The 15,118-nt window shown below is 44.9% G+C and overlaps 1 protein-coding gene across 2 annotated transcripts; it reads right to left on the reverse strand.

Moving 5' to 3' along the window:
* Positions 1-1,246: 1,246 nt before the first annotated feature.
* On the reverse strand, positions 1,247-13,576 carry MRPS21 (mitochondrial ribosomal protein S21). 2 transcript variants are annotated; one of them, XM_050930421.1, is made up of 3 exons: positions 13,463-13,576; positions 12,445-12,544; positions 1,247-1,699 (listed from the first exon to the last, which is right to left on the reverse strand). In XM_050930421.1, exons 1-3 carry the CDS (start codon positions 13,536-13,538, stop codon positions 1,519-1,521), a joined length of 357 nt encoding a protein of 118 aa, XP_050786378.1. In that variant the 5' UTR covers positions 13,539-13,576; the 3' UTR covers positions 1,247-1,518. The 2 variants fall into 2 exon arrangements, with proteins under 2 accessions (XP_050786378.1, XP_050786379.1); XM_050930422.1 differs by having other exon boundaries at positions 12,445-12,648; positions 13,463-13,537.
* Between the last annotated feature and the right edge of the window lie 1,542 nt (positions 13,577-15,118).

Consider the following 15,118-nt stretch of genomic DNA (forward strand, 5'->3'; position numbering starts at 1 on the left):
ATTTAAATTTTAAATGCAGAGCCCCGTGGACCAGTGGCCAGGACCCGCGCAGTGTGAGTGCCACTGAAAATCAGCTTGCGTGCTGCCCTCAGCACACGTGCCATAGGTTGCCTACCCCTTGGTTATAGTGTACACCCATCCAAACGCATCCCCTTGTATAAAGGTTCTCACACTGCTTGTCACAAAGGACTTCCTAGTCACATGGGATTGGCTCATCATTTCTAGCTGCCAAATCACAAGAAGATATCTAAAAATACACTAAACACTTTCCCCACTGAAAGATTTTGAGGACCTCTGAGATGGGATCTTGGAAACAACCCTTTTGTTTTGTTTCTTGCTCTGAGTGCTAAATTTTATTTTATTTTTCAATTAGGGGCAGCCAATATTATGTTGTCCAACTACGCTGTATTTTTATACAAATCACTTTTGTGGACTCTGGCACACAACACACAATAAAGGGTGTTACAAGATACTACATGTGTAAGATTGTCAGAAAAAGTATAATGTGAAAAACAGGATTGATCACATTCAGGTAAGCATTTGCAGAAGCAGGGAAAGGAGGGTGTGAAAATTATATCTGCAAACTTAATTTCTACATTTCCCAACATGATTGCTTAAGAGGAACCTTAAAAAAAACTGGAGAAAATTAAATGGAAACTCCATCAAAAAAAAGTTTTTGACACAGCAAACACAGCAGAAAGAGGCCTGGAAGTGGGTGAAGATATGTTTACACTTATTTTAAGGCCCCTTTACACTACCAGAGCTGAATAATGGGACCACAGTATAAATGTGGATACAGTTCTGAACTTCTACTGTTTTCAAAATAATCTACAAATGATGTATATGAATTCCATAATGCACATCCTTTGCTGCTAATCAACAGAGAGTAAAATAAAGGGAAGGAGAATGAAAATACTTGCAGCAGCAACTTTATTCTGGAATAAATCAGACCTAAGGGTTTTCCCTATTTTCACAAGCACTGCCAGTTAGGAGATTATAATCAGAGCCCGGCACGGATACAAAATTTGGATCCACATCCCCCTGCGATCTGCAAAAATGGTCCATGGTTGTCTGCATTCACGGATGCGGATTTCTGCCGATATCCATGGATGTGCAGGGCTCTAATTAAAATGAGCAGTAGACACTATTTAAAGGAATTGTTCATAAAAGGGAAAGCTAATTGTAAACTCTGAATTAATATAGTTTGCTTATGTTTGTGTCACGCAAGAACAGCAGGACAACATGCTAAAATGGTCACTTTATTAACAGATAGAAAGACACAATGTGACAACTGCTCAGAAACAGAGATTCTATAGTATGATGTCCTTCAGTCATGCCCTGGTGGAGAAGGGAGATCAGTCTCCATGGCCCATTCAGTCATTGGCCTCTCGGCTCAGACTAGCAATGAGGCGATCAGATCTGACAGTGGTGTGTTCTGGGTTTGTTTTGTCTTTTTTGTTTTGTTTTTTTTAACCAAAGTCACTGGGCTGTTTCTGCAGGTATTGTAATTCTTTGGATTTAACAGCCTAGCCAGGGGTCCGGTCGATTCTTCCTCATTAGAAATGCAATCTTCCTGGCCATCTCTGCGTTATAAATCCGCCGGCACATCTCGTAGGTCTCCCGCTGCCTCTTGCGGCATGGTTTCTCATAGTACCGGCGCCGTTTGGCATCCTCAATGATCCCATCCACTGTTAGAATTCTGAGGAAATTAATCAAGTGTCAGATTTTGCATTTCTCAAGGGCCTTACAGTTGAGCATAATCAAGAGGTTTACAAGCATACATCTGTTAAGTCTAAAGCACAGTGAAGTCAGCTGTCCACGCAGAAAATCAGGGGAATAGAATCTAGAAGTCCTATCTCTCAGCCCCCTGCTCTCACCATCAATCCACACTCCCTCCCAGTCAATGGCATCAACAGGCGACTTCAGCACAACTGGCATAATTTATTACGCAGCAAAAATAATGAACACTCCCAGCTGCCTCTCATTACAAATGATATCCCGTTTTGCAGATTCAAATTTGTCCGCAAACCTGATGTTTTCTAAACTGTTTATAGATTAACAACATCAGAAATGTCAAATCAGAAAAAAAAGGTGATTTCAGCTAGAGAAAAGGACCCCACACAATTTTCAAATCTCCTGTATTAATCAGTATTTCCTGGGCCTCATTTTGGGGTCACTGGCCTCATTGAGAACTGTACGGAGGAAAATAAAATCCCTTTAAAACTTTGTTATAAAACTTTGTTATCAAACTATCTGGTAGCTGTGAAAAAATCATGGATTAGTGGGACTGTGGCAGCTACTTCCATTGCTAGATTTTAGAGTCTCTTTTCTCTCTAGGCTGCAGGCTCATTCATGCTCTATTCAGCAGAGGGGACTGGTGCAGAGAGATTAGAGATGGCCACATATAGTCTGAGCCAGACATTGCTGCAAGCAATAGAAAGACTCCCATTGACTTGAAAGGGCTTTGGATTAGGCCTCCCCAGTGCCTCACCACAGAGATGAGAACCTTTTATCCACAACACGACACATTTTGTAAGAGAACAGACTCAGCTACACAAAGGCCTTCTCAATAAGGCTAGCTTACATACATTTCACTGAATGCGACAAGTTTGTTTCAGCTGCATTCCTGTGCTAAGTTATTCAGAGAAATGGTCTCAACAGCATTACTGCTGCCAAGCTATCCATTATAAGCAAGCAGGACTGTGTCCTTCCCCATTCTGTAACTGAATAGGTGAGCCTTGCCCTACCAAAGTTTTCCTTGCCATGTCAACACTCGTTCCCTTCTCTCACAGTAGGACTGCTACCAGAGTTCCAGTAGTGGCTCTCAACCATTTCTCATATATTTTAACAGAATAAGGGTTAAAAACTTGTAGCTAAAAGGTTCCCGACTGTGTAGCTTATAGGATTAACCTGCTTGTTTATTTTATTTTATTGTCTCTCTCTTTTCTTATAGTTTAAGTATTTGGTTTATTGTAATAGGTTAATAGATCTATATTAAAGTAAGTTTGGCTGTAATGCAAGGGACCTACAGGCCATATCCTATACGCTGAACTAAGACAAAGTTAGCATATCTATGTCTGGGACCTTTCACCCATATAGCAAGTCAACACCCACATATCTGTCTGAGATCTTTCACCTAGACAGATAAATAATGGAAGAATGGCATAGGGGGTTTCCAAGTCTGTGTATACCACAAGGAAAGAACCAGAATAACCGAAGAACAAAAATAACGTGTGTGTGTATGATCTAATGTCATTAATATGTATGTACATGTCCTCAACATGTACAAACATACTAGCCTATGGCGTATGTGTACCCTAACATTTTTTGTGGGTGAGGAATGAAGTTTGGGCATAGGAGGAACAATTTCGGGCACTCGTGCTCTATAAAAGAGGTGATCCACCTTCTTAGGGGGCTCTATCCACAATGACTACTACTATTAGTAGGCTGTACTTGGTTTTAATCAAACTTTCTAAGTTCCAAGCGGACTAGGCTAAGCTTGGTTTCCCTAAGCTTTTGTTCTTAGTTTTGTTTAGCATATGCAATCTTGGAACTGTTTGCAATTATCTTTGAGAACACATGGAGGATGGGTGAAGTCCCAGAAGACTGGAGAAGGGGAAACATAGTGTCTTTAAAAAGGGGAATAAAGAGGACCTGGGGAATTATAGACCAGTCAGACAGACTTCAATACCTGGAAAGATATTGGAACAAATTATTAAACAACCAATCTGTGAGCACCTGAAGGATAGCCGAGTTACAAGGAACAGCCAGCATGAATTTGCCAAGAACAAATCATGCCAAACCTACTTAATTTCCTTCTTTGTCAGAGTTACTGGCCTAGTAGTTAGGGGAGAAGCAGTAGATGTGCTATATCTTGATTTTAGTAAGGCTTTTGATAGTCCCAAATCATTCTCATAAGCAAACTAAGGACACGCAGTAGATGAAATTACTATAAGATGGGTCCACAATAGTTTGAAAGACCATACTCAAAGAATAGTTAATTGTTCGCTGTCAAACTGGGAAGGCATATCCAGTGCGGTACCAAAAAGGTCCATCCTGAGGCAGGTATTAGTCAATATTTTCATTAATAACTTTGATAATGAAGTGCAGTGTATGCTTGTAAAATTTGCAGATGACACCAAGCTGGGAGGAGTTGCAGGCACTTTGGAGGCCAGGATTAGAATCCTGACAATTTGGAGAATTGGTCTGAATTCGACAAGATGAAATTAAATAAAGACAAGTGCAAAGTAATTCACTTAGGAAGGAAAAATCAAATGCACAGCTACAAAATGGGGAATAAGTGGCTGGGTGGTAGTACTGCTGAAAAGAATCTAGAGCAGGGGTCAGCAACCTTTCAGAAGAGATGTGCCGAGTCTTCATTTAGTCACTCTAATTTAAGGTTTCGCGTGCCAGTAATACATTTTAATGTTTTTTAGAAGGTCACTCTCTATAAGTCCATAATATGTAGCTAAACTATTGTTGTATGTAAAGTAAATAAGGTTTTTAAAACATTTAAGAAGCTTCATTTAAAATTAAATTAAAATGCAGAGGCCCCTGGACCAGTGGCCAGGACCGAGGCAGTGTGAGTGCTGCTGAAAATCAGCTTGTGTGCCACCTTCGGCACCCACGCCGTAGGTTGCCTACCCCTGATCTAGAGGTTATAGTGGATCACATACTGAATGAGAGTCAACAATGTGATGAAGTTGCCAAAAAAAAAGGCTAATATCATTAACAGGAATGTCATATGTAAGACATGGGAGGTACTTGTCCCGTTCTACTCGGTGCTGGTGAGACCTCAGTTGGAGTCCAGTGTCCAGTTCTGGATGCCACACTTTAGGAAAGATGTGGCAAATTGGAGAGAATCCAAAGGAGGGCAACAAAAATGATAAAAGGTTTAGAAAGCCTGATCTGTGAGGAAAGGTTAAAAAACGGGAGACGTTCAGTCTTGAGAGAAAGATGATTGAGGAGGACCTGATGATAATCTTCAAATGTGTTAAGACCTGTTATAAAGAGGACCGTGATCACTTGTTTTCCATGCCCGCTGAAGGTGGGACAAATAGGCCTAATCTGCAGCAAAGGATATTGAGGTTAGATACTCAAAAAAAACTTAGCTATAAGGATAGCTAAGCTCTGGAATAGGCTTCAAAGGAGGTTGTGGAATCCCATCACTGGCAGTTTTTAAGACCAGGTTGGACAAACCTGTCAGGGATAGTCTAGATTTATCAGGTTCCGTCTCAGCACAGGGGGCTGGACTTAATGACTTCTCAAGGTCCCTTCCAGCCCTATGTTTACATGAAAAACCACCACCAAGTGGAAAGAGTTGTTTCATGCATTCACCCCTTGCCTGCTAGTCAGAGAAAAACTCCTAACCACAGATTGCACTTGCAGAACTATAGTGGGCTTTCCGATATGCCATGTCAGACTACAGGCACATTTAACAGCTTCAGATGAGGAGCAGGGTGATTTAGTGGTTGCTGAAAGGCCTTGATGCAAAGGCCAAGTTACTGACTTCATTGGATAACCTTTAACAAGACCCTTGGATCTCAGCCAGTCCAGCTGCTAAACTGTGTAAATACATATGCTGCATAAGAATTCAGTTCACATAAAATTGCCCGAGATCCATTTTGCCCGTGGCTTAGGACACTGACAATAACTGTAGCATAGGAGCGTATCTCCTCCTTCAGGCACTAGAGGAATTTATCTGTCACAGCTGTCAGTCAACGACAGGCTTAGATCTTGTCGCATCAGACTCTGCAGCTTTTCCAAAGTAAGATCAGGAATAGTTGCTTCCTTTGCTTTCTCCTGCACACACTGGACATCGAGAGGAATTTTACAGAGAAGGGAAACAGAAGCAGAGAGATCGGGGAAGTGACTTGCCCCAGGTCATAGAGTAAATCTGGCAAAGCCAAGATGATAACCCAGACCTTCTAGCTCCCACACATGTGCAAAACCATCCTTCCTCCTCTGTCAGAGCAGTCATAGAATAACAGAAGTAAGAGAAGGATCTATTAAGCCACCCAGTCCATCTCTACACTGAGGCCCAACCACTTGTGGTTTGTGATGTTCAGTTTTACAATGTACTGCGTAAGGAGGCTTCTACTGCTTCCCAAAGGAGAGGAATCCATAGCCTAATATCACACTACTGGGAAGTTTTCCTTGAAATTCAGCCAGGATTTTCTTTTTCTTAATTTCAAACCATTACCTCTAGTTATTCCAGCCTACTTAACTCCTCTCCTTCCTGGGTAGTTACATCTTTCAACTTACACCTTATTCCCCTTTTAGCCAAACTACACTTAAGATCACTTACACTACAAACACGAAACTTTTTCTCTTGCTTGTGTAGGCAGAAGAAGACATGTATAGGAACCATGTTTTAGCCTAAGTATCTTAAAGAGTTTAAACATGGTTTCCCAACATCTATATGACAACATGTTCTTATCTACGCAGGCAAGAATAAATCCTGTTCTAACACTGTTCACCGACAGCCATGCTTAGACATGGCTATTTTTAAAAGCACAGACAGGGCCTTAATCTTTCCTCTGAAATTGATCCCTCCACCTGCCTGATCATCTTTTGTTGCTCTTTATTCTTCAGGATTGAAGCAAATCAGAATGCACAATAGGGGGATTTCACCACTACCTACAGAAAACTGCTGTTTAGCTTCCTTTCATACAAAGTACTTGATGCATCTGCTTGTGAATCTCTTATCAGTAAAGAGCACGTCAAGGGCTAACTCAGACAGAGCTTATACAGATTGAGCAACCTGCTGTACTGGTGCTTGACCTATCCAGTAATACAGCCTTGATCAAACCTGTTACAGATTTTAAAGGGACACTGTCAATTACAGCAGCAAAGAGTCCTGTGGCACCTTATAGACTAACAGACATATTGGATCATGAGTTTTCGTGGGTGAATACCCACTTCGTCGGATGCATGTCAATTACAGTAATTTAGGCCAGCAATTTAGGCATGTAAAGAAAAGGTTTTACAAACCTGATTATTAACAACAGAGTTTTAATTACATTATTTAAAAAAAAATCAATGAAAACTGTTTTTTGTTGAGATTTAAAAATTTCCTTTTGGTGTTGAGAACTCCAACACTGCAACAGCTCTGACAGGGCATGTGAATCAGAACGTGAAACTGACCAGAAAAACGTGAAATTGATTGGTTAGTTAGTTTTCGTCGCCCAAACAAAATAAACCCAATAAAAAACCCATCAGTAACAAAAATAATGACATAAGTTAGATTTTAAAACAACATTACTCTTGAGGTAACAAAAACAACAAGGAGTCTGGTGGCACCTTAACGACTAACAGATTTATTTGGGCATAAGCTTTCACAGGTAACTTTCACTCCATGCATCTGAAGAAGAGAGGTTTTTTTACTCATGAAATCTTATGCCCAAATAAATCTGTTAGTCTTTAAGGTGCCACTGGACTCCTTGTTTTTGTGGATACAGATTAACAGAGCTACCCCCAGATTCTTGAGGTAACAGAGTGTAAAGTACTGCTGGCATCACAAATAAAGAAATCTGCTTTTTAAAAAAATATTTTTTTAAACTGACAGTTTCCCTTTAACAAAGTTCAGATTTGAATAGAAGCCTTTTTAGAGACGAAAGCATTCACATGGCAATGCACGCAGCCTGTATGTCAGCAGATAACGTGTGTAAGATAAATAGTCTTCAATGGACTGAAAAACCCACCCACAAGTGTCCAGCATCCAATAAGATACAGCTCAGTTGCCTCCAGTTCCCCTCCTTGTCACAAAAGGGCAGCCAATCGGAAGGCAGCAAGTTTTTCTGCATCAAGCACTTGTTATGTAATATCGTGCGCTTAGTTAGTCCCACGAGCAAGGGCTGAGCAATACACATGTTCAGCTCACCAGCTGCACAGGCATTTTAAAAACGTGTTGCCCTTTGTACGGTTCTGAACAAACACTTATGGTGTAATTGCAGTCCAATCTATATTTAAACCAACAACCATGATCTGCAAATCTGCTGGGCACAGAAACAAGAGAAGAAATACCAAGCCATACGCTGTGTATACTGCTGTTAAAAAGGGATGCAACCAAGGATCTGAGGGCCAGAAACTGACCTGCAAATATGTTTTTTTTAAATGAGCTAATCAGTGCTGAATGGTTCCAACTGCAGCTGGTAAGCAGGACCCATGGTCAGCCAGCTCCAACCCGTTTATGACCTGGCATGCACCGTGCTGCAATAGCACAGCAATCAAAGAAGCCCAGTGTAGCATGGAGCCAGCCTATAGGGCATCATGTATACACTGGTTTGAAGTTCAGGGCATAGCTTTGCAAAACTTGTTACATAAAGGGAGCCTTTGGATACAGAAGTACGTGACTTTGCAGAGCCATACCATGTTCTTAAACACCACTTCCTGGACTCTAGTGTAATCCAGCTCCGCATTTCAGCTAAGTTCTCAGTTTCACATCACCTGGGAGTGGTAGCTAGAGAGAAAATCAGGACTATGGGGGAGACTTAAATAAAAGGCTTTAATATTTAGGAACATAATCCTATAATTAATAACCTTTTACATGTTTACAGCACCTTTCAAATCCACAGGATATAAATGCACATCACAAACTACATGCATATAGCACCGCTGAAAGGCAGCCAGCTCTGGGGTGAAAGGGGCTGACCAACAGATACATGGCATACTGCAGAACAGGGCATAGCAAGGGAGAATAAAGATTATACTCTGCCTTTGAAATAAAAGCAGCTGTCTCTTCTAAATTTCTTTATGACGATGCAGAGCTGATCTCAAAACCACCCCCAGGTAAACGAAGTATTTGCCTTACATGGCAGAAAAGAGGTTTTATGCTAAACAAACCCCAGGCCCAAAGTCCAATCTTTTCCAAAGACAGTCTCATTATCAGACAGGAGGGGAACAACACAAACAGAGGACCCTAACACACACATAACCATGTGCAGGAAATCACAATTTTAGTCATAACTCCTGGCCTCAAAACACTAACCCAGGAGATCAAAGCACTTAACAGAGGCTGAAGCCTGTTGCCAGTGTTTGAATCAATGTCACAATGAAATTGAGAGCTAACCAAGAAAACATATTGCCCTTCTGGATTTTTAGCACTGAGGCCAGCAGAGGTCAGTATGATCACGAGACTGAAGAGTAAGTATAACATTGGCACATAGCACAAAACATTGTCTACCAGTTACCGCAGATCAGTAGATATCTGAATGAAGATACAAACATACATGCTAGTAAAGAAGGTAAAATCCCAAAGCAAGGCAATACTAAAATATATGTGCTGGGCGTATGGGACATTAGTGATTTGTCTACACTACACAGCTCGGCCATGTTGCTAAAAGTCGGATAGTGTAAACACTGTGTGTCAGCACTTTTGCGGACAAAATACTTCTACTCCCTACAAGCGGGGGACGCATTGTGGACAGGAGCGCACTCCTGCCGAAACAAACCATTTACACTGCCACTTGCCACGATAAAAGTTGTGTCTTTTGGGATGGAGGGCTTTTTTAAGCACCTATGAATCACAAAAGTTTTGTCGTTCAGTTGGCAGTGTAGACAAAGCTTTAGACAAGCTTCACTATATTTGTGGCTCACTCATTCAGCCGTAGTAGAAGATACAATGCCCATGCTAGCAAGAGCCCTGGTCTCATTATTCTAGTGCAGTCTATATAGCCATATGCCTGCAATGAGGGACCCTCAAATACACAAACATGGACTCAGGGGAATCCCCAGAGGCAGAGTGGTGTAGTGGTTAGTGCAGATCAAATCGTCATACTAGTCTCAGCTCCACCACTGACCCTCTGACTCTCTCCTCAAGCAAGTCACTTCACACACACCCCACACACTGTTTTCCCATCTGTAAAATAGGGATAAACCACCCATCTCATGAGGCAAGAAAAAGAACTGTAAGACTTAGTTAATGTTAGTTCCTCAGATGCAAGGTGCTAGAGAAAGACAAAGTATTATTATTATACAGCATGTTACATTTGCAGACATTGGTTAATCTACAGAAGGGAATTACAGTATTTACATTTTGCAGATGGAGAAACACAGATCTTGTCTCACAAGCAGTGAGAGAGTTCTTGTCAAAGCCAGAAATTGATCACAGAACCCTGGCTCCTATGTTCAGGCCCATTATTTACTGAGCTCTGACAATATAGTTGGCAATGCACAAAGATAGGAAAATTCCCTAGCAGCTTACACTGTAAATCACATACACCAGGCTATGCCTCCTCTCTGATGGATGGAGAGCTACATACCCTCACTGTAGAGCACTGCCCAAGGAACTCACATTAACCTGGAAGAATTAAAAGATCGCCAGAGAACAATAAGGGAAAGGCAGTGAAAAAGACATTACATTCTAACCATGGTCCAGCCATGAGGCTTGACAATTTATCTTGAAATGAAAAGGCCTGGCATAAATTAATATTTCTTTCCCAAAAACAGAGTTCCCCACTCAACTAAGACCTCATCCAGATCTGATTAGCATTATCCTTAACGCCTTCCAGTGTTCCAAACAAAGGCATCCTACCACACGTATGCCAGACCTCATGGTCAGACAAATGTCCCTTCACAATATCATTCGGAATAAGAAAGCAAGTATCACAGTCCAATGTACAGACACTGTCCAGTGATCAAATACTGTATGATAAAACACTGAAGCATTTTAGTCTGTTGTTTCTCAGGAACAAGTAAAGGGGGTTAATAACACAGCAAGAAGTTTACTGTCCCTACACACGGGAGACCTTCGTTTCTACCACAAATACTGTAAGCTGAAGGTCTTACCTTGAATTCAGTTAGTGGCAGTTTGGGGTGCACAAGGAATGCAGGACCAAGCCGTAAGCCATCACACAAGTTACATCATTTAAATTTGCATGACAGCAATTTCCTCAAGAATTAAAAGTTCAGCTGAATTTCCACACTTCATTTCTCTCTGTTCTAAATTAAGCCTCCCACCTCTGTGCCATCCTTCATAGGCATGAACAACAATCATATTTTATCCTTCTCTGATGCTTTCCATCTTAGGATCTCAAAGCTTCCCAACACATCATCTGCAAGGTGGGAAGCTGAGGTGCAGAGAGAAGTGATTTTACCAAGGCCAGGCAGGACAGGTTTATCCAGATGATATATCGGCAGCTGATTAGGAAAATGAAGCCATGTTTCTAGTCCACAAAATCAACCTTCTTTCATACAATGTGGAAAAGGCTTACTGGGCCATTTCGTACAATGTTTCTCAACCTTTTTGATACGGGGGACTGGCTTACTGCCTTCCTAAACTGTGCCAGGGAGCTCTCAGGGACTGGTTGTTGAAAAACTCTGATCTAGTACACCCCAATGCCAATGCAGGATTACTCTCTCCAGTCCAGTTTTTAGTGGACTGTCTCTTCTAATTGAAACGAATGAGCTTCACTCAAATCCTACAGAATGTCACAGTCCAAAACCTTGATATTAGCAAATACTTCCTAGTATTTAGCCAATATTTTCCTTTTCCTTAAATTATCACCCCAATTTTCTAGTTATAACCCTTTTGTGCTGTTCTAAACTAGTCCTTCCAGTCACTGGCATCTACACCTTTTAAATACATGCACATGTTTTCTGTGTCTGTCCCCCCTCAAATGATCAATGTAAAATATTCATCCTTTCACAGGTCTACTGGTTTTAATCTATGCTAAATGTTACCTTTTCCCCTTGAAATGTAAAGTAATACAGATTTAAATTTAATGATTTTAATTAACACGGAATTGGGACACTCATTTTCATGTGACAAAATGAAAATGTTAAGTGAAGCTAAGAGACTGTGGTTGCCCTGTGCATTTCACATACATGATGAATCCAGGTTTGCTGAACTCCATTTCACTGAAGCTCAGTTATTATTAATTAGGACTAATGAGTTCTTCCCTTTGCTTGGGACCAGGACCCTTTGCAATGCATAGGACCAGCCAGCTTGTTTCAGACTAGATAGAACAACCTAACAGGATCATAGGCCCTGTAAAGCCACTTAGGATTCTCTTCACTGCAGCTTAAAGTCAGGGAACAGAAAATGCACACTTACCAGAACTTGTTAAAGCCCCTCCACCCCTGATTCTTCTGTGTTCTCAAGTGTCACCACCCACTTCGGTCACAATCATTCAATTGACAGAAGCAAGAATAGAATCCAGACCCCCCAGGCCACTGCTCTAACCACTAGACCACATACAATTAAAACTATTACTACTTGTTAGAAATCTCCCTTCCCCAGTAGGGGTTGAGAATGTGATTTGCTGAAGTGTTTCTTTGCTCTAACAGTATGCAAAGAAATACAAATCACAATTTACCTGATTGGAAGTAACCAACCAGAGACAAACCTAACAGTATTTGCCCCAAACAAATACAGAGGACTCTTTGCTCATCAGTAAAATGCAGCCACTTCAGGAGTGGAGTCTGACAGCTGTTAACATTTACCTGTTTAGCGTCCTGTAAGCAGCATCCACATTCCCATTCTGGACCATCACTGTTCTGGCAATAAATTTCAAGTGATGTGACATTTTGGGCGTAGCTGTTCCTGAAGAAGCTTAAATCACAGAGTCAGAGAGCTCTGTGCTGGGTTTGTGGCTGCCACACAGATAACCTGCTCTTCGGGGAGGCCACTGAAGTGAAGTCTGAGATCTGAGGGGGAAAGAAGCCCCGAAACTTAAGCATAAGTAACAGATTTCTAAACAGACATTTCTTGTGCCTTTTCCAATTGATGTGTATGGTGAAGAGCAATCAATCTGTTTCTATCCCAAGGTCCTTTTCTTCAGTAAATTTTAACCAGCTCTCTTTTGACCCTGTTAACAGCAAACTATCGCACACCAGCAGAACTCTTGAAAATGCTACCAGATGTGCCCAGATTTCCTCTGGTCAGGCCTTGTTTGTCCTGTGCTGCACTGATCACATGTTTCATTACTATCCCTTTGAAGACATGCTCTAAAAGAGAATAATTGTAAAGTACGTAGGGGATTTGGGCTAGTTTGAGCATTTGCTCTCCAATGGCAAGGAAACGTTTGTGAAAACGTTTGCCAAAATCCCACATGTATTAAGTACTGTTAATTAATTGCACAAGGTGCATCTCAGCAACACCCTCTCATTGAGGGATCCTTCTACCCCTCTTCCTCCGCCCCCCACCCTTCCTCGGCTGGGGGGGGGGATGTCATGCCCCCACCCCTCCTCTGCCGCCCCTCCCCGGGCTGGGGGGTGCCTCATAGCTGGGAGGGGGAACCCATGGCGCGGCGGGGGCGTCCCTCACCCCTCCTCGGGCTGCGGGGGGGCATCCCCCATCCCCCTCCAGGGCTTGGGCCCCCCTTCGCCCCGGGCAGGCCGATCCCCGCCGGGCCCAGCTTCCACGCGAGCCCGGGGATCCCGAGCGGCCTCCGGCCGCAGCACCCGAACCGCGGCCTGGTCGCCGCCCCCACGAGAGGCCCAGGCCCTGCGAGACACTCACCCGAGCGCCCCGCGGGCGGGCCAGCCACACACACCGGAACCGGAACCGGAACCGGAACGTAGCACCGCCCCCCCATCCCGCCTGGGAAACCATGGTAACCAGGCCCGCCTACTGCGGGGGTAGGAGGTGGATGTTGGGGTGCAGGGCAGAGGGAGGTGTTGGGGGCTGGGCACTGGGAGGTTTCGGGAACACGGTGGGGGGGTGTTGGGGTGCAAGGCGAGGGGTGTTGGAGTTCAAGGCAGGAGGATGTTGGGGCGCAGGGCAGGGGGAGGTGTTGGGGTGCAAGGCGAGGGGTGTTGGAGTTCAAGGCAGGAGGATGTTGGGGCGCAGGGCAGGGGGAGGTGTTGGGGGCTGGGCATTGGGAGGTTTGGGGGCACAGGGCGGGGGGTGTTGGGGTGCAGGGCGAGGGGTGTTGGAGTTCAAGGCAGGAGGATGTTGGGGCGCAGGGCAGGGGGAGGTGTTGGGGGCTGGGCATTGGGAAGTTTTGGGAACACAGGGCGGGGGGTGTTGGGGTGCAGGGCGAGGGGTGTTGGAGTTCAAGGCAGGAGGATGTTGGGGTGCAGGGCAGGGGGAGGTGTTGGGGGCTGGGCATTGGGAAGTTTTGGGAACACAGGGCGGGGGGAGTGTTGGGGTGCAGGGGGTGTTGGAGTTCAAGGCAGGAGGATGTTGGGGTGCAGGGCAGGGGGAGGTGTTGGGGGCTGGGCATTGGGAAGTTTTGGGAACACAGGGCGGGGGGAGTGTTGGGGTGCAGGGGGTGTTGGAGTTCAAGGCAGGAGGATGTTGGGGCGCAGGGCAGGGGGAGGTGTTGGGGGCTGGGCACTGGGAGGTTTTGGGAACACAGGGCGAGGGGCGTTGGGGGGTGTTGGGGTGCAGGGCAGGGGGAAGTGTTGGAGTTCAAGGCAGGAGGATGTTGGGGTGCAGGGCAGGGGGAGGTGTTGGGGGCTGGGCATTGGGAGGTTTTGGGAACACAGGGCGGGGGGCGTTGGGGGGGGTTGGGGTGCAGGGCAGGGGGAGGTGTTGGGGGCTGGGCATTGGGAAGTTTTGGGAACACAGGGCGGGGGGAGTGTTGGGGTGCAGGGGGTGTTGGAGTTCAAGGCAGGAGGATGTTGGGGTGCAGGGCAGGGGGAGGTGTTGGGGGCTGGGCACTGGGAGGTTTTGGGAACACAGGGCGGGGGGGTGTTGGAGTTCAAGGCAGGAGGATGTTGGGGCGCAGGGCAGGGGGAGGTGTTGGGGGCTGGGCACTGGGAGGTTTTGGGAACACAGGGCGGGGGGGGGTTGGGGTGCAGGGCGAGGGGTGTTGGAGTTCAAGGCAGGAGGATGTTGGGGTGCAGGGCAGGGGGAGGTGTTGGGGGCTGGGCATTGGGAAGTTTTGGGAACACAGGGCGGGGGGAGTGTTGGGGTGCAGGGGGTGTTGGAGTTCAAGGCAGGAGGATGTTGGGGTGCAGGGCAGGGGGAGGTGCTGGGGGCTGGGCATTGGGAGGTTTTGGGAACACAGGGCGAGGGGCGTTGGGGGGTGTTGGGGTGCAGGGCAGGGGGAAGTGTTGGAGTTCAAGGCAGGAGGATGTTGGGGCGCAGGGCAGAGGGAGGTGTTGGGGGCTGGGCATTGGGAGGTTTGGGGGGCACAGGGCGGGGGGTGTTGGGGTGCAGGGCGAGGGG

The sequence above is a fragment of the Gopherus flavomarginatus genome, chromosome 20, assembly GCF_025201925.1.
Source record: "Gopherus flavomarginatus isolate rGopFla2 chromosome 20, rGopFla2.mat.asm, whole genome shotgun sequence".
Taxonomy (NCBI): Eukaryota; Metazoa; Chordata; order Testudines; family Testudinidae; genus Gopherus; species Gopherus flavomarginatus.

What these genes read in the sequence shown, in the direction of transcription:
- MRPS21 (XM_050930421.1), bottom strand. Translation starts at nt 13,538, where the DNA reads ATGGGGGGGCGGTGCTACGTTCCGGTTCCGGTTCCGGTTCCGGTGTGT. An exon ending in CCCGCCCGCGGGGCGCTCGG is followed by an intron (nt 12,545 to 13,462) that starts GTGAGTGTCTCG and finishes AAGCTTCTTCAG; the next exon opens with GAACAGCTACGCCCAAAATG. An exon ending in GCTTACAGGACGCTAAACAG is followed by an intron (nt 1,700 to 12,444) that starts GTAAATGTTAAC and finishes TAATTTCCTCAG; the next exon opens with AATTCTAACAGTGGATGGGA.